This window comes from Gobio gobio (assembly GCF_949357685.1).
Source record: "Gobio gobio genome assembly, chromosome: 11".
In the NCBI taxonomy this organism is placed as follows: domain Eukaryota; kingdom Metazoa; phylum Chordata; class Actinopteri; order Cypriniformes; family Gobionidae; genus Gobio; species Gobio gobio.
Window position 1 is genome coordinate 22,448,431 of NC_137104.1, and position 27,887 is coordinate 22,476,317.

The 27,887-nt window shown below is 37.3% G+C and overlaps 1 protein-coding gene across 7 annotated transcripts; it reads right to left on the reverse strand.

Moving 5' to 3' along the window:
* Positions 1 to 1,743: 1,743 nt before the first annotated feature.
* eya3 (EYA transcriptional coactivator and phosphatase 3) lies at positions 1,744 to 27,870 on the reverse strand. 7 transcript variants are annotated; one of them, XR_013817458.1, is made up of 20 exons: positions 27,743 to 27,868; positions 23,060 to 23,183; positions 22,157 to 22,206; positions 21,523 to 21,626; positions 15,663 to 15,746; positions 15,497 to 15,566; positions 13,693 to 13,802; positions 13,325 to 13,462; positions 13,008 to 13,087; positions 12,287 to 12,467; positions 11,957 to 12,126; positions 11,599 to 11,682; positions 11,391 to 11,480; positions 11,254 to 11,312; positions 10,914 to 11,074; positions 9,407 to 9,521; positions 8,521 to 8,642; positions 6,326 to 6,426; positions 3,386 to 4,382; positions 1,753 to 2,957 (listed from the first exon to the last, which is right to left on the reverse strand). XR_013817458.1 is itself a non-coding variant. In XM_079828777.1 (19 exons), the coding sequence occupies exons 2-19, from the start codon at positions 23,090 to 23,092 to the stop codon at positions 4,302 to 4,304; spliced, it is 1,833 nt and encodes a 610-aa protein (XP_079684903.1). In that variant the 5' UTR covers positions 23,093 to 23,183; positions 27,743 to 27,868; the 3' UTR covers positions 1,752 to 4,301. The 7 variants fall into 7 exon arrangements, 5 of the variants coding, with proteins under 5 accessions (XP_079684906.1, XP_079684903.1, XP_079684902.1 ...); XR_013817459.1 differs by having other exon boundaries at positions 15,663 to 15,749; XM_079828777.1 differs by having other exon boundaries at positions 1,752 to 4,382.
* Between the last annotated feature and the right edge of the window lie 17 nt (positions 27,871 to 27,887).

Sequence of the window (27,887 nt, forward strand, 5' to 3'; positions counted from 1 at the left end):
TTGTAATTTGTAATGTAATCGAGATTTTAAAAGTAATATATTTTAAATTACAGTACACTTCATCCATATTTCAAAGACAATAATTATAAATTTACATTCAGTGGGGAGAACAAGTATTTGATACACTGCTGATTTTGCAGGTTTGCCCACTTACAAAGCATGTAGAGGTCTGTAATTTTGATCAGGTACACTTCAACTGTGAGTGACGGAATCTAAAACAAAAATCCAGAAAATCACATTGTATGGTTTTTAAGTAATTAATTTGCATTTTATTTTATTGCATGACATAAGTATTTGATACATCAGAAAAGCAGAACTTAATATTTGGTACAGAAACCTTTGTTTGCAGTTACAGAGATCATACGTTTCCTGTAGTTCTTGACCAGGTTTGCACACACTGCAGCAGGGCCTCCATACAGACCTTCTCCAGATCCTTCTGGAGCAATACGGTCTTTCAGCTCCCTCCAAACATTTTCTATTGGGTTCAGGTCTGGAGACTGGCCACTCCAGGAGCTTGAGATGCTTCTTACGGAGCCACTCCTTAGCTGCCCTAGCTGTGTGTTTCGGGTCGTTGTCATGCTGGAAGACCCAGCCACGACCCATCTTCAATGCTCTTACTGAGGGAAGGAGGTTGTTGGCCAAGATCTCACGATACATGGCCCCATCCATCCTCCCCTCAATACGGTGCAGTCGTCCTGTCCCCTTTGCAGAAAAGCATCCCCAAAGAATGATGTTTCCACCTCCATGCTTCACGGTTGGGATGGTGTTCTTGGGGTTGTACTCATCCTTCTTCTTCCTCCAAACAGTTTAGACCAAAAAGCTCTATTTTTGTCTCATCAGACCACATGACCTTCTCCCATTCCTCCTCTGGATCATCCAGACGGTCATTGGCAAACTTCAGACGGGCCTGGACCTTTCGTGTGCTGCAGGATTTTAATCCATGATGGCATAGTGTGTTACTAATGGTTTTCTTTGAGACTGCCCCACGAGGTGAGATCTTGCATGGTGCCCCAGACCGAGGGAGATTGACCATCATCTTGAACTTCTTCCATTTTCGAATAATTGCGCCAACAGTTGTTTCCTTCTCACCAAGCTGCTTGCCTATTTTCCTGTAACCCATCCCAACCTTGTGCAGGTCTACAATTTTATCCCTGATGTCCTTACACAGCTCTCTGGTCTTGGCCATTGTGGAGAGGTTGGAGTCTGTTTGATTGAGTGTGTGGACAGGTGTCTTTTATACAGGTAACAAGTTCAAACAGGTGCAGTTAATACAGGTAATGAGTGGAGAACAGGAGGGCTTCTTAAAGAAAAACTAACAGGTCTGTGAGAGCCGGAATTCTTACTGGTTGGTAGGTGATCAAATACTTATGTCATGCAACAAAATGTAAATTAATTATTTTAAAAATCATACAACTGTCTCTCACAGTTGAAGTGTACCCATGATAAAAATTACAGACCTCTACCTGCTTTGTAAGTAGGAAAACCTGCAAAATCGGCAGTGTATCAAATACTTGTTCTCCCCACTGTGTATGTACTGAAGTCCTACTTAAGTGGGTTTAAAAAGCATCCAAAATTTCAGATAACTGCATGTAATATAAATTTAAACAATAGTACATTGACATTTAATTGCAACTAACATACAATTAAGTGTCCAAAAACATTACACTGTGCATTTAAAGCATATTACTTCTGTAATAAGTATTCTTTTTAAAAAATATGCTAAAGAGATTCTGAGTCAGAGATAAACAAGTAGGCCAGCCTCAAAATATTTAATGAACTTCACTTACACAAAACCATAAACAGTTTAGGTACAGATATTTGCTTCTTCAGCCAGTTTTAGTTTGAATATGCCAGATGTTCTCCTGCTAATCTAAAAGCGTAATTCCAGGGCTAGATCGAGCACTTATTCTCTGGATTAATAGAGCCATTACATCCCTTGATTGTCTATGTATTAGTAACAAATCCCAAAATCTCATGATACGCATCTTCAATTAGGTGTAGATAATAGACAGTTTATAGGGAATAGATTTTTTTTTTTCCTGAAAAATGCAGGGAACGAAGTAGGACATAGAAAAAAAGCACCAGAGGAGCATTTTTTGGAGATTCAAGTGAAGAATAACAGCATCTGATTGGCTGGGTTATGGTGGGAAATGATTTATGCAGAGATGAAGTCAGCACACATCAAAAGTACCAAACTTAAAGAAAATGACATAACAGCATAGGCCTATGAGTTAACACTTCACCAGAGAAACAAACACATGTTTGTCATACTTCAGCAATTCCCTTTAAGATAATACATTTACTGAATGGTGATTATATTTAAAAGGCACAATATAAATATGTACAGGAAAAGAAACACACAGACACACACACATCTATGCAAACAAATGAAGAGTACACATTCTTAATTGTCAAAGCTGCTTGAGTAAAAATGCTTTTTCTTCAGGCTCAGTAATGTTCAGTCACAATCTCACAGCAGCCGGGAATATTAGACCCAACCTGCTCGTAAAACCACCTTCAACCAACATTGAAACAATCATTTACCACTGACCAGAAATGTATTGCACACTATCACACAGTTTTTTTTCCCAAACATGTATGAACTAAAGAAAAAGGTCACAGGCTGGGGCCCTGTAGCTTCAAATCCATGGGTAATTTTGGCTTTATGCAAGAGGTAATATTACAAAAATCTCACTCATCCACATGACTTGCCACGGGACAAGAATGCAGTTAGTTCACGTGGCTCGTAATTGCATTATTGACATTTAACAGATACATTTCTAATGGGATGTATAATTCCAGGAGTTTAAGTTTCCCTCAAAACAACACCTTTATATTGGATTAAAAAAAAAATAGCTCAAACAAAAATTCTCATAATTTATTCAAACAAATGTCAAATGTCGATTTAAACATATATAACTTTCTTCAGTGAAACACAAAATAGGTCTTAAGCTACTCTTTTCCATACAATGAAAGGGAGTATAGATTTTGCTACTGCAATCCAAAAGTCTTTTGAAGTCATCAACTGCCTCAAATTTAAGAAGAAATTCATTGAAAATCCTCCCCTCTGTCATAGCTCTGAAATCTCAAATACATTTGTGTCCATACAAATACAGCATGTCAAGAAATGTCAAGTTTGAGCCATTGATTCAGTCTCATAACTGAATTAGACTTGAGAGCTACAGCAAAGGGGAAGGCTGTTTGTGTATAACTTAGGTTAGTCATAAAATGAAATAGGATTTAGGCATGTTGCTCATCAAATGACTTTAATCATTTTACATGCTAGACATATTTGACTTATGATCGTTATTTTATGGTGATTTTTGGAGTTCAAAAGCCCCCATTCCCATTTAAATGTCATTGTATGGAAAAGAGCAGCGTGAACATCTTCCTAAACATCTCCTTTTGTGCTTCACGACAGAAAGTCAGTAATACAGGTTTGGAGCAAAAGTAACGTAAAAGGTGACAATTATCATTTTTGGGTGTTTACATCTTTCAAGAAAAAGGGACAAAATGTACAGAAAGAAATGTGGTTTCCATTAGGCACTCTCTAATTTGTAATATTGCCCAATTTAAAGCAGAAATGAAGTGTGTATGAAGGGTAAAATGCATGTAGACCCCTGGAACTGAGGAAAATTCATATATAGATACAGCAAAAATGAAATGTGATCTATGCTAAACCCTGTAGGTACCATCTGAAGACAGACATTAAACGGGCTACGTCTGTGATCTGTTTTAAGAACTGAAAAACTGCATAATTTCTTGGAGGCGTCTAAAAGTATGTAACCTGCCATCTCATAAGAACCAATATCCTGACCTTTGAAATGAGCACAAATCAAAATTACTACAACTTTCTTTTCAGCCCTTTAAAAAGTTTGAAAAAAAAAAACTAAACAAAAAAGAGACAACTAAGTTCACTCCTAAGTTTCTGTGCCAGTGCAGACTTTTGGTCATGGGTTGTTCCTTTGGTGAATCCAGTTACATTGAAGATGATAAAGCTACATCCTTTTTCCAAGAGAAAGATGCAGTGAGAATGGGAGACAGTGTTTTCCTCCTTTCCGCGAGTACGGTGGTGTGTTGTCCCAGTGCAAGGTTCAACCTAAGGGGAGGATAGCTGCCATTGAGGGAGTGGAGGGCTTGTGAGATTGTGTTGTGTCACAGATCTTCTTGAGTGTTTGTCTATGACCGCTAATGTTCCAGACTCTACTTCAGCTTCTCCACGGATGCAATGGATAAGGATGGGTGGATGGGACTGCTGATGGGTGCAAACGAAGAGATCCATGTCTTACCTCCAACTCCATCTATAAGAAGTCCAGTTCAAGAGCTTGGTGAAGGGAAATCAGGTCTCCATGAGAAGAGATTCGCCAAAATGGCATGTTGTGCTAAACAGTGATAGTGCAAACTGATTAGATCACAAATACATAGATCAAATTTAAGAGAATTGCCCAATAAAAACTTATTAAAGTGTAAATCAATATAATTAAGCAACACTTGTGAACCAGTATATCAGGCCTATTGAACTTGGAGTCAAAATATTACTTAAAGGGATAGTTCACACAAAAATGAAAATTAGCCCATGATTTACTCACCCTCAAGTCATCCTAGGTGTATATGACATTCTTCTTTCAGACGAATAAAATCTAAGTTATATTACATAAGTCCAGGCTAATCCAAGCATTAGAATTGGATTAATAGTTGCTGTTTTTGAAGTCCATAAAAAGTGCATCTGTCCGTCAAATAATGTGCTCCACGCGGCTCCGGGGTGTTAATAAAGGCCTTCTGAAGCGAATCGATGCGTTTGTGTAATAAAAATATCCATATTTAAAACTTTATAAAGTAAACTGTCGGCCGACTGCCTGCCCTGTTCAATTTATGGAAAAATTGTTGAAAGTTCCCCTGCCGATCGAAAGACTAACGCGACCAGGTCCGCTCGTCATGACGTCGCGTGCACATCTTGAGTTTCACTTTCAACATTCAACACTTTTCCACGGAAGACGGTCGGCTGGAACTTTACTTGATAAAGTTTTAAATATGGATATTTTTATTAGACAAACGCATCGATTCGCTTCAGAAGGCCTTTATTAACACCCCAGAGCCGCGTGGAGCACGTTATTTGACGGACAGATGCACTTTTTATGAACTTCAAAAACAGAGCAACTATTAATCCAGTTCTAATGCTTGGATTAGCCTGGACTTTTGTAATATAACTCCGATTTTATTCGTCTGAAAGAAGAATGTCATATACACCTAGGATGACTTGAGGGTGAGAAAATTATGGGCTTATTTTCATTTTCGGACGAACTATCCCTTTAATGCACTAGCATTCAAAAGTATGGGGTCAGTAAGATTTTTTTGGCCCTTTCAATCAGCACAGATGCATTACACGGATCAAAAGTAAAGACATTCATGATGTTACAATAAAATATTGTTTAAAAATTAGGTCTGTCAAAAGACTAATCACGATTAATCGCATCCAAAATAAAAGTTTGTGTTTACATAATATAGATGTGTGTGTACTCTGTTAATTATTATTTATATATAAATACACACACAAGCATGTATATATTTAAGAAATATTTGCATGTATATACTGTATATACATTTATATAATCTATAATATATATAAATATAAATGTTTTATATATAAAAATAATATTTTTTTCTTAAATATATACATGCTTGTGTGTGTATTTATATATAAATAATAATTAACAGAGTACACACACATATATTATGTAAACACAAACTTTTATTTTGGATGCGATTAATCGCGATTCATCTTTTGACAGCCCTATTAAAAATAAATGCTGTTCTTTTGAACTGTCTATTCATCAAAGAATCTTGAAAAAGTATCACGGTTCCCACAAAAATATGAAGCAGCCCAAATGTTTTCAACCACGATAGTAAGAAATGTTTCTTGAGCATCAAATCAACATATTAGACAAATGATTTCTGAAGGGTCCTGTGACACTGAAGACATGAAGTAATGATGGTTTTGCCATCACAGGAATACATTACATTTTTAAATATATTCAAATAGAAAAGTTATTTTAAATTGTAATAATGTTTCACAATATTACAGTTTTTAATGAATTTTGCAATCAAATAAATGCTGTCTTGGTGAACATAATACTTTTCAAAAACATCATACTGAATCCAAACATTTGAAAAGTAGTGTAACTCCGGGTGTACTTATGTAAATAATTTGGATCAGAATTAAAAAAAAAAAAGTTTGAAAACCCATGATTTGCAGTATCATCACTTCAAATTGTGATGTGATTACATTGACAGAATTATGCAATATATCAAAATGCTGGTATTGTACCTGCTTTGCTGCAAACTCTTCATCACGGCCGTCCCCTATAACAACATAGGTCACTTTCTTCCCAAAGCGAGCGATGATGCGTTCAAAGCAGCTCTCTTTTCCTGTTAAGAGAAGAGTCATTCAGAGTTACTCTAACAAACGTGAGCTATACTACGTGTAAATTTACCCTTGTGCTCAGTTTCAGTTTGATACCACCGATTTTAAAAAGGAGAGTTCACTCAATGAACATACTGGCATCATTTATTATTAACCCTCATGGTTGTTCAAAACCATATGACTTTATACACTGGAACAACTAGGTGAAATTTCAAAGAATATTGTATAATGGAAGTGGATGAGCCTTTATTCCAAGTGCTATGTTTTAGGTCTTCTGAAGACATATGACATCTTATGGTATTCGGTCTTATTCCATACCCATGTTTTACAGAGATTTTTTTTTTCTTGTCAAATGGAAATATGCGGAAAGGATTGTTTTCAAAGTTTTGACAGCTGAAGGTTTGTCAAAGCGGTTGTGGTTTAGTTTACATTTTTTGGTATAGGAAACAGTAGTGTGAACTAGTGTTAATTTCGTCAGACGAGACGAGACTAAATATGTTCGTTAACGACCTTTTTTTCCATGACGAAGACGAGACGATGACGAGACTGCACCAATGTCCAAAAACACTGACTAAGACTAAATTAACATGCATTATTGTTGACGAAAAAGGACGAGACTAAAATGTTTTGCATAAAATAAAAACTAAGATAAAATCTCTCTTCATTTTCGTCTACAATTGTCTCTACTTTTTCATCATGAGATGAATATTCAGCTGTTCAAAATATTCCGAAAGAGTTCCCGCTGTTGCTGGAGTACAGGTCTCTCTCTCAGACTCCGCCTGTCATCTCGCGGCCGCGCGCGTGTGGTCACGTGGTTCCCGGAGCGCTCAACACTTCTAGCGCTGTGTCAGTATATTTGAATGGCTTAAGCCGCGTAAGTTACACAACAGCTTCACTTTACAGGTGTTTGCAGCAATTTTTGGTAAACCGTACAGCATAGTGTGCGTCAGCCACATTTACAGTATCATTTTATTAGGGAGAGTGGTAGAGATGCAACATTGTTAACATTAATTTTAATGTTTTTCTTGTATTTAACCCTCAGGTATTCTTTACTAATTAAGTCACACTTATACTCATTGGTGGTCAAATGTGACCATACACCTTAACTATTTTAAAAATAAATAGCCTATATTTTAATTCAATAATATTTATTGAATATTTTGAGGAGATCTTTTGGTACTAAATACTATTTGTGCAATACTTATGGTCCATTAATGACCACTTAAAATATTTTTCTTCTAATATTTTTATTATTTATATTACAATTAGTGTGTTAATTAAGGTTAAAATAGAGAATTCCACTGCAAAGAGGTAAATTAGAGCCATTTTGTGGCTGGAAAAATAAAAAAATTCACTTGTAATGCCATTACCCACTGGGTGCCTGTATGGCTCTTTAATAATACACATGTAGTCTAGTTGCTCAAAAAAGTATTGCAGATCATAACTGCTTACTTATTTGTGAAATTTTGAAATGTTAATAATAGTGAATAGTAAAGAATGCAAGCAAATATAATATAACCCCAAAAAAGTGTAAAAAACGTATTGTTCCTTATATGTACAGTAGGCTATATACATATGAATTCATACTGAATCAAGATCGAAATCAATATTTGTGCCCATCGTCTCATAAGCTAATGCTGATTTTAGGTATGTATGCTGCAAATCAACCAGTTAGCTATGGTGTTGTTGCACATTATGCAGGTTATATATATTTTATGTAACTTATTTTGCCACAAAATATATTGAGTTTTCCTTTGACTAAAGCTAGACTAAAATGACTAGACTTTTGGTCGACTAAAACTTGACTAAGATACCTTGAGTTGTCTTTTGACTAAAACTAGACTAAAATGACAAGACTTTTAGTCGACTAAAACTTGACTAACAAAAAAAGATATGTGAATGACTAAATATGACTAAAACTAACAAGGACATTTGGCACAAGACTAAGACTAAGACTAAATTAAAAATAGGTGACAAAATTAACACTAGTGTGAACATTCTTTATTCTTTGACATTCTCCTTTTGTGTTCTGCAAGTCTGGACCATCTGGCTTTGGAATGACATGAGGGTCTGAATTTTTGTTAAACCAAACCGGTTACCTATTTTAGTGGCGCTGTAGATGTTCTCGATGGGAAAGACGTCACCAAGGCCATAGAGAAGCACTTTAGCTAAAGCAGGAACCAGTTGAGTGGTGGTGACCAAAATATTCATACATCTGCCTCTGTGAACAAACACCCCCAAAATTAGAACATTGTCAGCGTGTACACTACATTTAAGAGCCGCACTGAGAAACCTGTTTAGCGTGTTGCTCTAGCACTTCACAAACAGCAAGCCTAGAGGAGGATCTGAGGATTTCCTATGAATCATACATGTTCTGAGAACAGAGAGAGGTGCAGTAGGGCTTCGGTACAGATGTCAATTCAATTTGATTCCAATTCACAAAATCTCAATTAAATTCTATTCGATTCTCAATGTGATTCTCAGTGTGATTCAATGAATATACACTGCCCGGCCAAAAGAAAAGCTGCAGTTAAAAGTCTATGATTGGATCATTATTGCAGTGATTATTATGTTTCTAGCATGTTATATGTTTGGCAACAGTTCTTCTAACCCTAACTGATGGAGTGTGTAGCTTTTCATTTCTTAAACAACCAAGACACATCATGGCCATATTCCAGGATGACTATGTCAAGATTCCTCAGACTCAAATTGTGAAAGAATGGTTGGGAGGGAGCGTGAAGAATCATTTTCACACATGAATTGGCACCTGTACACACCTTAAATTCATTGAAAGTCTTTGGGATGTACTGGAGTCGACTTTACAGTGTGCTTTGCATTGTCAATACAAGACCTTGACCAAAAATGTACACACCTCTTGATGGAAATAAAAGTTGTGATGTTATTCCCATTAGAGGTGCATCATTAAAAAATAAGTTATTTGAAAAATGTTACCCAGCCCTAAGATGCAGGTTGAGTGAGTCGTACCTTGACTGAATGAGCAAGAGAGATTTGAGGGCAGTGCTCCGCCAGGCATCTGTAATGGTCTCGATCTCGGAGCGCAGCCTGAGCAGTAGGTCTCTCTTCATTGGGCTCAGCAGACCTACAAAAACAGCAATGTTGCCTTTAAAATAAATTATATATGATATGTAGTAATTTAAAAATACTACCAGACTTTGTATATTATAATATCACGTCACAAAATTGGATTAGTATACTCCTTAGTCCTAAGAGTTCATGGTGCTGACTAGGGAAAAAAATTTTGGTCTCTGTTCATGTGTCTAAACACTGTGTAAATTGAAATGTGAATATCTTGTATACACTGCAACTACATTTACTGATGTGACCAAGGTAGATTTCAGTATCTCACATGTACTGGACAATAAAGAGATTGTGAAATATACTTTTGGTAGATGTAGACAATTAAAATGTAGGCTTGCAGTGGCGCATACAATATCTACCCCCAATTGAATGAATATGTCCTCCATTCAGTTTAATATAATATGATGATTTGCTGCTCAAGAAACATTTCTTATAATTTTTGTATTATTGTTGAAAACAGTTGTGCTGCATAATATTTTTATAACCCTAACCCTTTTTTTTTCCAGGATTGTTCAATCAATGGCAAAGGAACAACATTTATTTATAATAGTTACAGAATTAAAGTGTTAATTTATTTTAAAAAATCATATTGACCTCAAACTTTTGACTACTAGTGTATATATCAACAAAGTAAATAAGCAGCGCTTCATTTCATGGGGTCAATGAACTGAGAACACACAGCTAATGCTGCATTCTCATTCCCACTGTGGTGTAAAACACCGCTATGGCTTCAGTCAGTGTTCTGTGCATAAGCTATAGCATGCTGGAACATTAAACCAGTTATTCCACAAATGTCCCACTGTCAGTTCAATCAGACAGCACACATGAGGCTGTCATGAACTTCGTTCCAATATTCTTGATTAGATATCAACCAAATATGAGGAACAAGGCAAGACAGAGGAACTACTACTCAACTAAGTAAAGTAACAGCACCACCTTGTGCATGATATCTACATGGTTTAAAAAAATAAAAAAAACACATTTAAGGCTTTCTAATGCCTGCATAAATACAATTAATACTGTATGTGTGGGGTAGGGCAATGTCTAACATCTTAAACCCTAAAATGACATCATGAAATGAAAAACAAAAAGTTTTATGAAATGAAAAACAAAAAGTTTTATAAAATGATAAACATAACATTCAGCTTTAAACCAGTTGTAAGAAAAGGGATAAGTCAAAATGATAAATTATTATATTTAAAATATATGTTTAGATTTTCAGAAAGCACATTTTCTTGAAATGGTAATTAAGACTTTTCTTATACCATTGAAAGATATTTAAGATAATGATAAAACTGAATTTAAGACTTTTTTTAAGGACCCGCAGGGACCCTGTCTGTGTGAACATGCAGGGGTGAGGGGTTTGAAATAGAGATACAAGACACACTCTCACCTCCCACATTTCCTTGAAATCCGTTGTAGATCTCTTTGAGACGACGATATCTGAAAGCCAGCTTACGCATCCACTCTACTCCTCCCTGAACCGCTGCGGTGGAACCCGGACCACCACCCGCACTAGGCCCGCTAAAGCCATCGCTAGAGAAGTTGTAGTTGCTAAACCAGAATAGATGTGTTAATATAGATTCTGCAAAAAAATAGCTTTTACACGTAGCCTTTGTCATAAATGTAAAAGCAATATGCTTGTTTTGAGGATATAAGTAAAACACAATTGAAAAGCAATTTACTGGTGTAAGAAGTTGCTGGAAAGCTCATCACAAAATCTGTTTCATTACCTCAAATCCTGTCCATTGTCATCCGAGGCAACGTCATCAACATGGACTTGATCACATTCCTGTTTTGACAGCAGAGGTTATTTAAATGAGCAAACTGAACAGACAGCAAACTGACCTTTGTGTTACTCTACACTTACCTCCAGATCATTAAAGAAGAGATGCGTGTCTGCAAGCTCAAAGATCAACTCCTCCATCTGAAGACCCAGATTGAGAACTGTTGCTGGGTCCTGAATAAATAAAACCATCCCAGAAAACAGCAAGAATGTGTGATGAGAAAAAAACCCAGAAGATCAACAAATCAATCTCAGTAGCTTATATATATATATAAAAAGGAATTTGCTGTACCTTGCCAAACTTCTGTGCAAATGAACCAGTAAGAAGAGAGTGGAAAATAATAATGGTTTCATCCAGATCCCACAAGAAGATACGCTGAGAAAATAAAAAGAGTACTTTTTCATGATTGTTGCACTTGGCTTCAAATTTTTGGCTACGCATATTCTTCAAAATATCTTCTTTTGTGTTCAGCAGAAGAAAGAAATGCATACAGGTTTGGGTGAGATATCCCTTTAACGGGTCAGAAAGCAATGCAAGTAAAAGTGAATATTTCAGTGCTTTTGCAAGGGGTTTCTATTTGGTTCCTCTTTGGCATACCTTTTTTAGAGGTTAGAGTAGGTCTTTAAAACAATGCAAGTTGCTGCATTACCTCAAGGTCATTGTCTGTGGACTGGGAACCGTCTGGTTTCTTGGCTTTGCCTTTAGCTTTGCTAGGAGGGTTTTTGCGGTTGGGCTCGTCCTGGTCTTGTGCTCCTGTGGGAAGGGCCATCCCAGCAGGCAGAGCCACACCAGTTGGGAGCGTCACACCTGGGGATGCATCTGAGGGAAAGAGCAAAATTATGAACTGCAGTGAGAGCCAGAAAAATGAGGGGCATTAACAATGACAACATGATCTAGACCAGGACTGTACAGAGCAACAGGAATTTACTATTAAAACGTTTACTGGAAAAAAGGTTTACTCAGAGGGAAGATAACACACCTGTTGTGTTGGGCAGGTTTGCAGAGGCACTGCCTTCTGTCTTAATGGCTGGATACCCAGGTGCCACTACACCTGCTCCATCCCTATCATTGCTGGGCAGCCCAGCGGACAGGTAACTGGGAGGAGGAACATAGTACTGGGAGAACTGACTCTGGTTAAGAGAGTTGTAATTTGAAAACTCCTAAAAAAAATAAAAAGGGGACATCAGAAATGCGACCACTCTTAAGAAATAATCTGCAGCGTTCATATAAATTACAATCAAAGTTCATTGTTTGTTCAACAAAAAGCAACCAAAGCAGACTGATAGTTTCAAGATTTTCTTTCCAAATGTAAAACAACCTACTGTTCTGAACCACAGTCTAATAAGTCTGTCACAATTTACTGGTTGAAATGCTTTTTCTATTTTTGAATCACTTTTTGAATAACACATCATAATCATGATGATTTAGCATTTTTAATGTAAAAACAACTTGTTCTACACAGTATAATGTCTTAGTCATGATATCTCCCACATACCTCAGCTAACTAAATGAGCAGACTTCTACAGACTTACGGAAATTGTTGCTCAAGTGAGACAACCTGTGTAATTCAATCTGTCTTCAACTTAGGTCAAATAAAGTGTTCATCTAATCCAAGAAGCATCAACAGCATCCTCATAAGAGTATCTCTGCCCTCTGTCCAGTATTGAGTTTCTTCCTCCCTCAACTGCAGATGAACTCACCTGATGTGTGCCAGTGGCTGTGGTCACGGCAGTTCCTGGGGGGATGTTAGTGTACACACTGGATGTAGTGAAACAGGAACCTGAGTTGGGATGAAGAATAATTATACAGAATGTCAAAAAGTCATGCAGTGAACAGCTCAGTCCTACAAACTATTGGCAATCATGATAAATATCACAGAATGAAATGCCGTATGAGTGTTAATGAAAAGGTTTTGGCGGATGGAACTGGACAGGTCTTTGTCCTCAACGGTCCCATATTGATAAGATTGTGAGGTGCAGAGAGCATGTAGAGACACACAGAGCAGTAGCAGGCTTGCCTTGGCTGGGGTAGGAGTAGTGGATCTGGTTGGGTTGGGTTGAGGTATAGGCTGAGCTGAAGCTGAGAAACCCCGTCTGGCCAACAGAGGGCGCCTCGGGCAACTGCGACTCTGTCTTTAAGCCCGGCCACATGGAGCCTGAGGCCGTGCATGGATAGATGGCAAAGAGAGGGCAAAGAGTGGAGGAGGGAAGGGATGCAGAGACGAAAGTGGTGATTAGAGGGAGGTTAAGAACAGGATGTAATGTAGACGTGAAGTGATCTGACTGCCAGCGTCCAGTGTGAATGCAGAGTGAGGGTTTAAGTGGAATGAGTTTGGGTGAAGTGTTCTAATTTAAAGCACAGACGGCAACTAGGTGAAGCACAGACCAAATGGTGGCAGTCCGTACGTCTGGCCGGACTGAGGAAAGCCGCTGTATACGGTCGACTGGCCCAGGGAGGGGAAAGCCACTTGACTGGCGTATGCAGTGACAGCCGTGCTGAAGAATAATGGAGGAGAGTTAATAGCTGAACGTTCAAAAACACTACTGTATTTAGGGAGGCTGCTATAGACTTCAGTCTGGGTAGACAACATATTTAATTTGACGAAAAAAAAAAATGAAGGTGCAGTCCGTTCAATATGTGGTATGATCTTAGTCAACATGAATTCAAAACTGACACTATTTACTTTCTCAATACATGTTCCTGGTATTTTGACCAATTCATATGTGCATGTTATTTTAAAGAGAAAAAAATGTGTTTGGCTTTAAAAACTTTCATTAAAATGTCATAACTTTCACCTCATTTTTTTTTTACACAAAATTTGCTTGAAGGGGTGATGAATTGAGAAATCAACTTTCCCTTGAGCTTTTGATATATAAAAGGTCATGGTAATATAAGAATATCCTGTAAGCTTCAGAGTTGAAAACTTCCTTGTTAGTCAAAGAAAAGCTTTTATTGACACCAGGCCCATCAAACGAGAGATCTCAGAATGTGCCAAGCTATGACGTCAGAGTGTAGTGAAGCACCGCCTCAACAGAAGAAGAACAACGCCTGATTCTGTAGCCCCACCCACCGACTCGTGCCACTAACAAGACACAGGCCTACATGGAGCTAAACCGGATAAAATTTCTAAACATACCGCAAAAGTTTAATTCGGATTCCAATATTATGAATGCATGGACTTTATTTTTAATGAATATCCAGCTGACGTAGGGAAGACATTGCACGTCTGTTCTTTCATTTTACCGGATTTGTTTGTAAACAAGAGACTGGATTTGCAGACAGGATGAGATTAACCACACTTATGTGAGTAAAAATGGTTTGTGTGATAGTATTGCATTGTTACAGATCGTTTGATATCTATTGATTATGTGTACGTGTCTAACTGAACATTAGCACGCTGTCAAAGGCTGAAGAATTCTTTATTTGTGGTGTTGTTGGTTCATTGCGAATCGGGATCAGACTCGGACATGTAAGGGCTAGGGCCCGCAAAGCCCAACGTCCCGGGGCTATGTGTTTTCCACATGGGCTATCAAAACGTAAGCCCGGCCTGTCCACGGGCTATCTTAAATAGTGAAATAACATTCCTTTCTTGATGTGCGTTCACTCTCTTGACTTGATATTTGAAGGAAAAATACAATCTTGGAAGTTTTGATGTGTGTGTGTGTGTGTGATGCACGGTTCGCACTTATATCCACCGATCGAGCAGGCCAAGTAATACACAAAATAACATTCCAATCAATCGCGGCTGGATGAGAGATAAATCATTGTTTGTTTGAAACAATTCCTCATGTAGCCTACTCACAGGGGAGCTGAAGCTCATTAAATATGCAAAACTGTTATCCAATCCTAGCCGTGGGCGTTTACTTTCAAGTCTTCAGTGCGGCACACCCATCAAAACCCAGTGTTTCTTGAGAGAGAGAGCCTCAAAAGCAGGGTAAAAAATAGCCTATTACTTATTCATTATGATGTTTTTGAATGTAAAAACCACGCAAACGTCATAAGTTGACCTCAGACAACAGTATACATTTTTTTTTAAAAGCCAGTTCATGACCCCTTTAAAATATTTTAGGCAAGCAAAGAGGGTCAATTATGATCCCATATTAATTCCAAATGACAAGCTTATTAAACACTGACTGACTGTATTTAAAAAAAATTCCTAACCCGTTTTAAGATAACTTTCAGTACTTACTTGCTTCCTTGGTAGATCTGTGAGGTATATTCAGCGGCTGTGGTTGTGGTGAGGTCTTTGCTCGTCACTGCTGTTAAAAATAGGGATGTTTTGGTACAGCGGCATTATGCTTTAAATAATGTCGGAGCAAGACATATCCTGTCCTGATATAGTAAATGGGCCTTACCATTGTGAGTATATGCATTTTCTGTGACACAGCCCTGAGATCTTGATATCGTCTCTTGATTGGACTGTTCTGGACCCCCAGGCACTGCTGGAGACATTGAGGGTGCGGATTATATTTACATGTCAAATACATGTAGGGGGCACTACAGTCTTTTGACAATCCTCAACATCTCTAAAATAACAAGTGTTTCAATCAGAGGAAGTAGCCATCAATTCAATAAAGCAATTATAACTGCAAAGTATATTTAGAATGTGTAATATAAAAAGCAAAACAGTAAAAATGATCAAAGTATGTTTTCACACCGTTTTTATTTTAGTATATAATTTTAGAATTTATTTGAACCAATATAATGCATAGTAATAAACAGCAATAGTTACATGTTTTTTTACTAAATGATTATGCAAAGAAATTTGTATTTTGAACCAATTAGATCGTATGACAGTATAAAAAAAACTTAAAAAACATAGATTGATGATGCCTTGATTTCGCAGAGCTTTTATTAAGCCGCAGATGACCGCTTCCGCTTCTTCTGCTCATGCGTATGTGGAGTAACACAGTGCTGTTTTATCATATTAGATACATTTGAGTGTGTTGAAAGCAGGGCTCCGAACCGGTTCAAGGAATGAAAACGAAAACCGGAAACGAACAAAATTTTAAGAGGAACAAAAACGAAAACGAAATCAAGGCAAGGCAAGTTTATTTGTATAGCACATTTCATACACAGTGGCAATTCAAAGTGCTTTACACAGAAATGAAGTTAAAATAGTTATAATTGAATAAAATAAAAATATATATAGTATAATAGTTATAATAGGAATTAAAAAGGAAATTAAAAGGAAATAAAAATAAAGATGAAATCCCCTATCTGGGGTGGAAGATAATGGAGAGTCAGGTTTACTTTAAAAATATTTGTCAGGTAACTGTTTTCAGACAGTACCCTTACAGACAAATCTTCTTGGCCTAACTTGAGGGCGTTCTCTAGATGTTTTACCCGCCAGAGCAGATCTAAACGGGTCTTCCTCGCACCGGAGGGAGTACTCAAAAAATATTTCGATTTATCGCTCCCCTGTCTCTCAAACTCTTCCACCCAGACAGCCTTAACAAAATAAAAAATAATTAAAAATAAAAGTATATATAAAAAAAAAACTAAAAATAGAACAGGGTTAAAATTAAACACATAATTAAAGTGCAAGCAGTTCGGACAAAGCACAGAGCTCATTGAGTAAATGCATAAGATAAGGTGCAATCAGTCGGATGTACAGTGGCATAGCTCATTCAGTAAATGCACAGCTAAACAGATGTGTTTTGAGTCTGGATTTGAAAGTGGCTACTGTTGGAGCACATCTGATCTGTTCAGGAAGCTGGTTCCAGCTATGGCTGGCATAATAGCTAAAAGCAGACTCTCCTTGCTTTGAGTGAACCCTTGGTATTTCTAATTGACTTGATCCTGATGATCTGAGTGATCTGTTGGGTTTGTATTTAATCAGCATATCTGCAATGTATTGAGGTCCTAGGTCATTTAGTGATTTATATACAAGTAATAGTACTTTAAAATCGATCCTAAATGTAACTGGAAGCCAGTAAAGATCTGAGGACTGGTGTGATATGGTCATATTTTCTGGTTCTGCTCAGGATCCTGGCAGCAGCGTTCTGTATAAGCTGCAGTTTTCTAATGGTCTTTTTGGGAAGGCCAGTGAGAAGACCATTACAATAGTCCACCCTGCTGGTGATAAAAGCATGAACGAGTTTCTCTAAGTCTTGCCTGGAAATAAAGCTTCTAATTCTTGCAAGATTTTTCAGATGATAGTAAGCTGATTTAGTTATTGCTTTGACATGACTACTGAAACTCAGGTCTGACTCCAAAATCACACCAAGATTCCTGACTTGATTTTTTGATTTTAGACCTTTAGCCTCAAGATATGCGTTCACCTTGAGAATTTCATCTTTGTTTCCTAATGTAGTGATTTCAGTTTTGTCTTTGTTTAACTGAAGAAAGTTTTGGCACATCCAACTGTTAACTTCATCAATGCATTTACATAGAGAGTCAAAAGAAATCAAAATCAATTTGAATCGTTCTGAACAGAAACGTTAATTTGAAATGACCATTAACCGGTTAATAACGTTATTTTATCGTTGTCTTTAATATTTTAATTTGCCAGTGACCAATCATGAATTGAGTAGTACGGCATGTGACGTTGACGGATCAAGCGTGAGTGAAATGCCCGCGCACCAGTCATCTATGAATCTACCAGTAACGCAAGTCAGTATGAGCGCGCATTTTCATTCCTCAAGTACATTTCTTTCCCCGCTGAGGTCTACTATGAAAGCGCAGGTATTGGAGGACATTCTTTTCGTATGTTTAAATAAGCAGTACGGACTTTAAGCTCAAATAGACTGATTTAGGAGTTTGTGGATTCTGTTTAAGCCTATCCAAGTAGGCTATAGCATCTATCAAACATTTTTCCTATAACGTTAGTCTTTCAAATTGCCAATACAGCTCAATGTTTTCTCTATAGATGGTTGATGCTTCGTATTAAATGGTATGTTATAGGGCTGCACGATATGAGGAAAAACTGCGATGTGCGATAACATTGTTTAATATTGCGATGACGATATGACTTGCGATAAATATTCAAATGTGAATGTTAGCTATACTGTTCCCATGTCTTAGTGCTTTAATAGGTCGTGTTCAGTGTTGGGCAGTAACGGAATACATGCATCACGTATTCAGAATACATATTATGAGTAACTGTATTCCGTTACAGTTACAATTTAAATAGTTGATATTTAGAATACAGTTACATTGTTGAAATCAATGGATAACATTAACCATAGCCTACTTCTCTGTTTCATGAGTTTATTTACTCTCTAAATAAATTAAGGCAACTCAATGCATTTCTCAGAACGCCCCAATATGAAAACGAAAAAATGCACGGTTTGCGTGATCAGTCACAATGGAGTCGGAGAGGAGCAGCGGGAGCTGGAGGTAGAGTTGGAGCCAGAACAACAGAGACAGGGCAAGAAATCGTTTCTATCTTGGAAATTCAAACAGCATTTCATATTAAAGAAAGAGAAGGGAGAACGAAATATAACACGGCAGTGCAACTGTGCAGTGCGGCTATACACGCACGCACGTACATCTATATATTTTTTTATATAGCCTATATTATAAAGCTATATAAATTCGTTATATATTCGTTAAATATAGCTATTATTCATTTATATTTTTTATTTATAAAAAATATAAACGAATAATAGCTATATTTAACGAATATATAACGAATTTATATAGCTTTATAATATTATTTACGAAAAACGAAAAAACTAAAAAAATTATATAGGTATATCTATATATAAGGCTCAAACATGCGTGTTTATTTTAGTAGGCCTACTCCCGTCAGTGAAACAACAAACTACAGTCTGTAAAACATTTAAATAAATATCTGTAAATAATCGAAATATAAATAGTATAAGTTAAATATTAGTTAAAGAAAAAATTTGTTTATATTTCCTCACAGACGTGCGTCATATGCCTTTGCGCTGAAAGGGATGACACGAGCAGGAAAGAAGCATCGTTTTCTAATATCTTAATGTTTTCTCCTGATGTTCCAAAACTGATCGGCTACTTGTAGTAAAATGTGAAGAACGAAATTATCTTCCACAGGGTCAAGAACTGAGGCTTTGTTTGATTATGCGCTTTGAGAGAAAGCGAAACTAAAAATCTCCGGCGTGTATGAAATACGCTATACACATAAACTTGACCAAGTCTAATAGCAGCACAAACTGTGTTAAATAAAGTAAAGTTTGAAGTAAAATGTATTTGTCCTACTCCGTTTTCTACTTTACCACAGTAAATGATGCGAATATAGGCTACTCCTAAATTAATCAAACGAGGAAGACACGTTTAATCCCCTGTGAGAGACGTAAATGAGGATTTGGGGAAACAAATAAGAGATTCCATGTCCTGTAGAATAAAATGGAGTAAGCCTATTGTTAAATCCGAGGAAAATCGTGTGACCAGATAGCAAAACGCAAGCTTCCTCTCTCGTTCGGCATGAATCCTTATGTTTCCATTGCTGCGATGTAACATTTAATTGCAAACATATTATTTATTTTGTAAATGAAGCTTTGTGCTTCACTCGTGTCAGTAATATTCACGTAAAACAGCATTCACAAACAAAAAAAGGTGTTTTGGCCGAACACTGCCGGTGCTTCTGCTTAGTTGACGTGCAACTTTCCATTCTCCTATGCGCTGATTTACCAGCCCAAGAGCCGATGGCCCCGTTGACGGCAGCTAAATATTTTATAATATATGTTTAGTAAGCAGGATTTGATGGCCGCATTCCTAGACTTATAAAATGCAATTCAATGTGGAAGTAATCCAAGTATTCAGAATACGTTACTCAGATTGGCGCATGTAATAAACTTTTTTCCCTTATTCATCGTTTCAGGCTGTCGGTTGCGATGTGTTCATCGCGCGAGTTCATATCGTGATGACGATGAAAATTCGATGTATCGTTCAGCCCTAGTATGTTATATTGCATTAAATGATCAATGAATTTGATTATGTGATGCAAGGACGTGTTGCGCAGTGTTTGCTTTGAAAATACCAGTTGCGGTGCATTAAAAGAGCAATGGTTATCCAGTTTATTTATTCTTTATTCATGCAATTTTTAAAACAAGTAGTGTTGAAAAAAAGTTATGTACAAAGAATGTTATCACTCTTCTGAAAATAATTAGGCATAAGAGGGCCACTTTCAATAGTCTAACGCTCCATTAAAACAGGTCAATATTTGTCCCGCTGTTTATGCTTTGTAATTAATGCATGTATTTCTGTTGTGGTTTTAAAAATGTTATGAAATAAATATTCAAGTTTAATTACCATGTTATATTACAACGTTATATTATTATTGAGTGAAAATAAGTCTATTCATAGTTCTATACATATTTGTTTAAAGTATAGGCTAACTTAAAATAACGTTATTAACCGGTATTTTTTAAAATCAAACCGTTTTCGGAACAGTAATGTTTATTGAGGAACGCAAAAACGGAAACGCTATAATATCGATTCTGCTCGGAGTGAACCGATTGATATTTTTTTCCGTTTTTAAGCCCTGGTTGAAAGTTATGTTAATGCTACTCTGTGCGTTCACTCTGCGGCTACAATGAGACACTTGTTGCACACTGCAGTAAGCTAGATCAATATTAGGCATAGTAAAACTTGGTAGTCGCGGTAAATCAAGAAAACGAGATTTAAACTAAGAGTAACTGTGTTGCGCTATACAACGATTAGTTTTCTGTCAATGAATTCATCCAAACAGTTGCTCACCTGTCTAATAAAACACATAATTTATTAAAGTGTCTTTGGTGTTTCAATGGTTTTTACAAAATAAAACTCGAGGGTAATGCGGGTATGATGTCATTGATAGGAGATGCACAGACACGGTCCTTGTCCTGGTTAAAATTGCTTATTTCTCTGGATTTAAACATTCTTGGAAACATTTAGGATAATGAAAGTACACAAGTCAACAAAATATATAACACTGTTCTAGTGGTTTTTGGATATTGTAATCCAAAAATCTTACATATTGTGCCTTTAACATTCAATACACATGCATTAAGAATAAAACAAGAAGGGTATAGGCTTATGAAATAAAGACAAAACTTGAACATTGCAGTTGCTTGCATTTCTCTGCGATTGGCTTGTCAGTATTGCGTTATTACAATATTCTGGTTATTACAACAGCCCTATAAAGAGTCAACAAAATATATTTTATATAATTGCCCTGCCCAACACACACATGCATCTTGTACCACCCTAAAATAAACTAAGTATGATGAAAGCAAATAACCTACTTACGTAAGTGCAAGTGAGCAACAGATGATGGTGGATATGAATTGACTTCTGACTGTGCTGTTGATTCGTCTCGGTTAGGGGAGTCACTGCAGTCATTAGCAACCACACTGCAAAAAAAAAAACGACTTTTAGAACCTTGTCCTGTTGTTCTTTTAATGTATAACAACACATCAATGAATAATGAAATGAGCCTCTAAATTGAGGTTTGAAAATTGTCTGCTTCCAGAATTCTTTAGTTCTGTGCACAACTCACAAGTGGTTAAAATACACAGTGACTGTATCCATTCTGATACTAAATTCTGATTCTGTCTGACATTTTGTTAGATAATGAATTGTGACTGAAGATTGGCACTTATCCAAAAAAATATCATGCTTTTAACTCTGACAAGACACTCTTTGTTCTTTCTCTTTCCCCTTACTTGTTCAAGGGCACAACAGTAATAAGAGCAAGATTATGATCTTATATCCAGTTCCTTGATCTGTACTGCTTAGAATGGCATCTTCACATCCTAGCAGTCTAATGGACTGCATTTATATAGACTACCTTAACTACTATGGCAGAGCCGATATGCAGACAGGCTACATATAAAAATCTGAAATGCACCACACCTCATAACGAATATGCATATGAACTTACTGTGAATCACCCTCCTGACTCACTTCTGGATCATGCCGAGCTTTCTTAGTCTATTCAAATCAAAACAACAGAGAAAAAGAGCATACATTTATTATATCAGGCCTCTCATCAGGTTGGTTTACAGTGGTTGATAGCATTTGACATTATAATGTGAAGCACTTCATGCAGTGACAGCAGCATCCTGCAGTCTGACATGCAATACACAATCTCAAACTATTAATTTAGGGATGTCCGCAACAACTAATTTCATTAAAGTTTAAAGGGAAATTTTACAGACTGTACTGGACATAAACATGACTGCAGTGAGCACCTTTGATAGCGCCTTACGAGCTAAGCTTCTTGTACGTCTTATTGCAGACTCAGAACTCCAATAATAACCAACTGCAGAACCGCAGAGCCATACGGTTGCAACAGGACAGCAGTGCCAGGCCAGCAACACGGCACAATATCAGCTTGTGATTCCATCCGCTGAAGAGGTGCTTTTCTATGGCAAGGAACTTCTGTCAGGCTCGCCCCACACTTTGAGAACCACTGATTTAAACAACGTTCGCCATTAAAGATATATTTATTCAAATCAACTGAATCAATAGGCAGCGCAAGACCAATACATTCAAACCTAATAGCCTATTTTAAACAGATTTCTTCAAATAAAAGTTAGTCCACATTGGCCAGCACGTTAAGGTAATGTTGTCCGTTACCAAGGCAGCCACTTGCGTGTCCAGATTGGAAGGCGCTTCTAGTATATGAAAAGTATCTGTACACATGACAGGCAGCAAATACAATATTTACATTTGTTTTTACTAAAAACGTTAAAGCTTGTAAAAACAGAATTTTTAATGATTATGCAAAGAAATTAGTGTTTTGAACCATATGGACAGCATGAAAGAACTGCAGTGTACTCACAGGTAGCTCAGGTACCTCTTGCGACTCGTCCATGGCTGTGAAAGAGGACGTCTTCACCGTCCGCCCTAGTAAATCTGCGCCGTCAGTCTCTGCAGTTGCCGCTGCTTCTGCTTCGGCCAAGGCCCTGAGTGAAAGACATAAGCCAACATCGTGAGACATCTTTATATATGCTCTCCACCTCACTGGGGTTGATCCTTGTCAGTTGAGTGTGTGCGCGATCACGGTGCTGAGCATCATGGGAAAGTCAGGGGGAAAAGTGTGGCTTGCGGGGCCTAATCCCACTGTCACCCTCGTGGCAGGTGAGCTCGGCACCGGCACGTGAGGCGCCCCCACAAAAGCACCAGATGTTTCCCCCGTACCCTCCCACTCTCCAGCGCACATGCCTGGATTATATGGCCGCCTCTCCTTACATGTATACTAACCTACATTTGGTGAAAACTAGGAAGCTTGTATTCTTTCCTGATTGTATCAAAAAGGCATTAGGTGTTTCTGCACAAGCTGTCACATCCAAAGCGTGGACAAGGATAAGATCTAACCTAATTTTATTCGCCTCATGCCTTTGTTTGACTGCATTTATATAATTGGTATATGAACCAGGAAAGGGAGAAAGCAGGTCAGACTCTCACTTACACTTGAGCCAATTTAGCAGACGCTTGCTAAAGCTTCATTCATGTAAATATGAGACTACAATGTTTAGTAAAACACGTGAAGCCCTACGCGATGCTTATGCAATGTCCAGCCTGATGTCCCAGGAACGTGATGTGTAAATGGAAAATGTGGAATAAAACAAGAACCAAAAAACTTAAACACTTTTTGAAATAAATTTTGAAATTTGGTCAACTTACACAGACCATCTATAAAGGGATTGTTCACCCAAAAATTTTTATTCAGTCATCATTTAATCACCCTCATGTCACTCCAAACCCGCTTATGACAAAAATATTCTGTCGTTGCTCTTACAATAAAAGTCAATGTCCAAAACAACATTGGACCATTGACTGTCACTGTACAGACAAAAACAAACAAACATTATTTTATGCTCTACAGAGGAAAGAAAACCATACATGTTTGGAATGGCATAAAGGGAGATTGGTTATTGACAATTACATTTCAATTACATTTTATTCTTTTTTTTTCATGATTAAATGTTTTAATTATTACTATATTAGTGCAAATAGAGGAAAACTTGTAAATATCATTATTCCATGTGTTCATTTTGTAAAAAAAAAAGTTTATTTGTACCTACATTTTACTCTATCATACTTGTATTAAAGGGGGGGGGGGGTGAGCGCGCGCGACGATAGCGAGAGAGCAAACGCTCGCCCGTTAACGCACTGTGCTCGGCTTTATGGAAGTCATCGCCTGCGCGCTGCAGTCACAGGAATTCACGAAATCAACTAGGGCTGCAGCTATCGATTCTTTTTGTAATCGATTAATCTAGCACTTAATCGATCGATTAATCGGATAAAACATTTGTGTGTGTGTTTTTAAACAACCAAAACAAATAATGCATAACGAAAATGAAGAGAAAAGCAATTTAATTTATTAATATGCAAAACAGGTTTCATGCTGTAATCTAGCCCTGACATCAAAGTAAATATCTTTTATGTAGATTTCTACACCTGCAGCATTTACCATTAGGATACTAACAAATAATATATAATTTCTGGGGTGAGCCTATTCGCCATGGTAACCTAGCAACCTGTGTGTGTGTGTGTGTGTGTGTGTGTGTGTGTGTGTGTGTGTGTGTGTGTGTGTGTGTGTGTGTGTGTGTGTGTGTGTGTGTGTGTGTGTGTGTGTGTGTGTGTGTGTGTGTGTGTGTGTGTGTGTGTGTGTGTGTGTGTGTGTGTGTGTGTGTGTGTGTGTGTGTGTGTGTGTGTATGCACGCGTGCCGTGTGTGAGGCTTCATTGCAGTTTGGTACGGCAGAAATACATACATTCATTTTCAATAGAACGCTGCATTTGGCTTGCATCACTTGCATTGCAGTGCATTTTAGGGGAAGCATACGTTCGAAAAATCGCGTCACAACATAACGTCCCGGTGTATACAGTGAATGGATGCTGAAATTATTGTTGTGTGGCTACAAAAAAGTTTAAGCTTATGTGATACATTGCCACGATTGGTCTGACTGTCGCGTGAGAGAGACGAGGGTGCATGCGTGTGTGTGTGAAGGGGTTCTTTTTTTGGGCTATACTCTCTTGTAATTGAACGTGAATACGTTTACTACTTAAAAACATCAAAGCTAAACATCATATCTAGTCAAACCGCATCACGACATAGCTACAAATACAGTATGGGATAAAAATCAGCGAACATCAATGTATAGGCTAAGGCTACGTTACCATTGAAGTCGTACTGCTGTGGAATGCCAGGTCTACTTTGCAGTAGACACATTGCACCTTGTTCTCTTCTTTTTTAAGAATGTAATGATCCCAAACTTTAGACATTCTCTGCCGTTTATGGATATCTTTACTCTCCGCCATCGCGCCAACTAAATTCAAAATGTATCACGAGCTATGGTGTGCTTCCTGAACATTGAACAGCGGTCCGTGTGAATCAGATCCCTGCACGTATAGTGCGCGTCATAGGAATTTAACGAGGCTTCGAGGCAGAATTTTTGCCTCGAGGAATTTTTGTAATCGAGTTAATCGAGTAACTCGATGAATCGTTTCAGCCCTAAAATCAACAATGTCACCAAAGATGTGTGTTTTTAGTTGTTAGGGCAAGACAACCCTGAACAGCTTCCCAAAGAACTCAGCGATAATGGGACAGTGGATGGAGTTTGTTTTTCCGGAGCAGCAACAGAGTTGTGCAAGTGCTTTTGTTTGTTCCCTGAATTTTGGCGACGATTGTTTTATAAATATAATAAAACTAAATACTTTTGATATTTTTGACAGAGATATGAAGGATGCAATACTACTCTATAGGCACTCAAGATTGACATGAGATTGACTGAAACTGAGTGTTTCACCCCCCCTTTAAGCATTTTAATTTAATTGGCAATAATTACTTTTTGATCAAAAAATCTTTAATTAAAGTTTATATAATTGGCATTGTACACAATAAATATTGTTGGTGCGATTATGAGTGCACAACACACATGCACGCGTGTTCACAAGAGCACCACGACACATGCGTGTTGAGCTGACGCGAGAGCAGACGTTGCGTGAATGCGTGTTGGAGATGAATGTGTTGTAAATAAAGTGGCAATTTATGTTTTTTGTGCAAACAAAGCATAAAATTGAGGTTAAACCACTTGGATTACTTTAATTATGTCTTTTTACTACTTTTCTGAGGCTTGTAAGTGGTAGTTGCGTAGGATGTCAATGGAGGGACAAAAAGCTCTCATTTCAATAAAAAAGATCATCATTTGTGTTCCGGAGATGAACAAATGTCTTATGGGTTTGGAACAACATGAGGGTGAGTAATTAAGGACAGAGTTTTTATAAATTGTAATAAAGTTTGCAATAAAAATCTAAATACAAAAACATAAATTTAATTTCAGCTTCAGGCTCCTAGTTTTCAATACATCTCAGTCAATGTTTACATAAACTATTACTTATGCATGTATAAAATCAACTTAATTTAAATAGTTTGCTATCTACAGTTAATAATTAATTTATAATTAATTTAACAAATTCAATCATTACAAGGCTAACATGATTGAATTAAAATATAAAGAATGTAATTACATTACCTTTTGAGTTCAGTAACATTTTTGTCATGTTTTTGAAAGAAGTCTCTTTTGCGCACCCGGACTGCATTTATTTGATCAAAAACCAGAAATTCATTTATATATTTTTTTTATTTAAACTGTCATATATATGATCATATGACATGATCCCTGTAATATTATAAATGGCTTTACTGTATCTTTTCATCTTTGCTGAACAAAATAACAAAAACAATCTTACTAACCTTAAATTTAAAACATATACCACTTAATCTGCATTTAGAAATTATGACAAAAAGCAATTCGTATTTTTGAATCTTACGGTTTTATGCATTTTACTTAGCTTTAGTTTTTAAAACATCTAGGGTGTCAGATATACATATATAGGTCAGCTCAGCTAGAATCATTAGACTGTATGAGCTGGCGGATCTGTAGGCATAGAATTGTGCTGACAGTACACAGTAAAGCATAAACCTATCAAACAAAACACAATAGTAGGAGGATAACAATAGCAGGAGGCTTTAGTAATGTAAGTTTAACGACATGCTCAACATACATTGAACAACAGTGACTCAAGGACGGCTGTCCAGGGAAGGTGGGGTTCTCACATCTTATTCTCTCTAGTAATGCGTTACAAAGACAACATTTTGCTCCCATAACGCCGAAAAGTGCTGCCTAGGTAGGAAGATCAATAGTATTTGAGACACAGCCAATGTTTCTCTCCAAAACTGTGGCTAGTTCACCGGAGATGTCCAACATACCACACACGTTAAATGTGGTCATGTTTGGACACACGCATATCCCTGCTGGCGCACATAATATAAGAGAAGAAACATAAACTGTTTTCCATTGGCCGCTGTGTTCATGTAGCGTTTAGCACAGTTTGAGCAGTTAGCCAACGTGTGTTATTTAGCTTGCGGCTCACTGACCTTACCATTTCACACTAAACCGCTCATTAAAGCACTCAAATTCACAGTGCATGACACACAAATGGGAAAGAAACTCTTACCATCTCACCAAGTGCTACTTTCGAGGAAACTTTATGTTTCCTTGAACTGAAATTCCCTCGGTGGGGCGCCGTGTGTTGTTAGGGACAACTATTTGGCAGGAAGTCGCTACAATGCCCAACGCGCATGCGCATAAACGACAAGCGC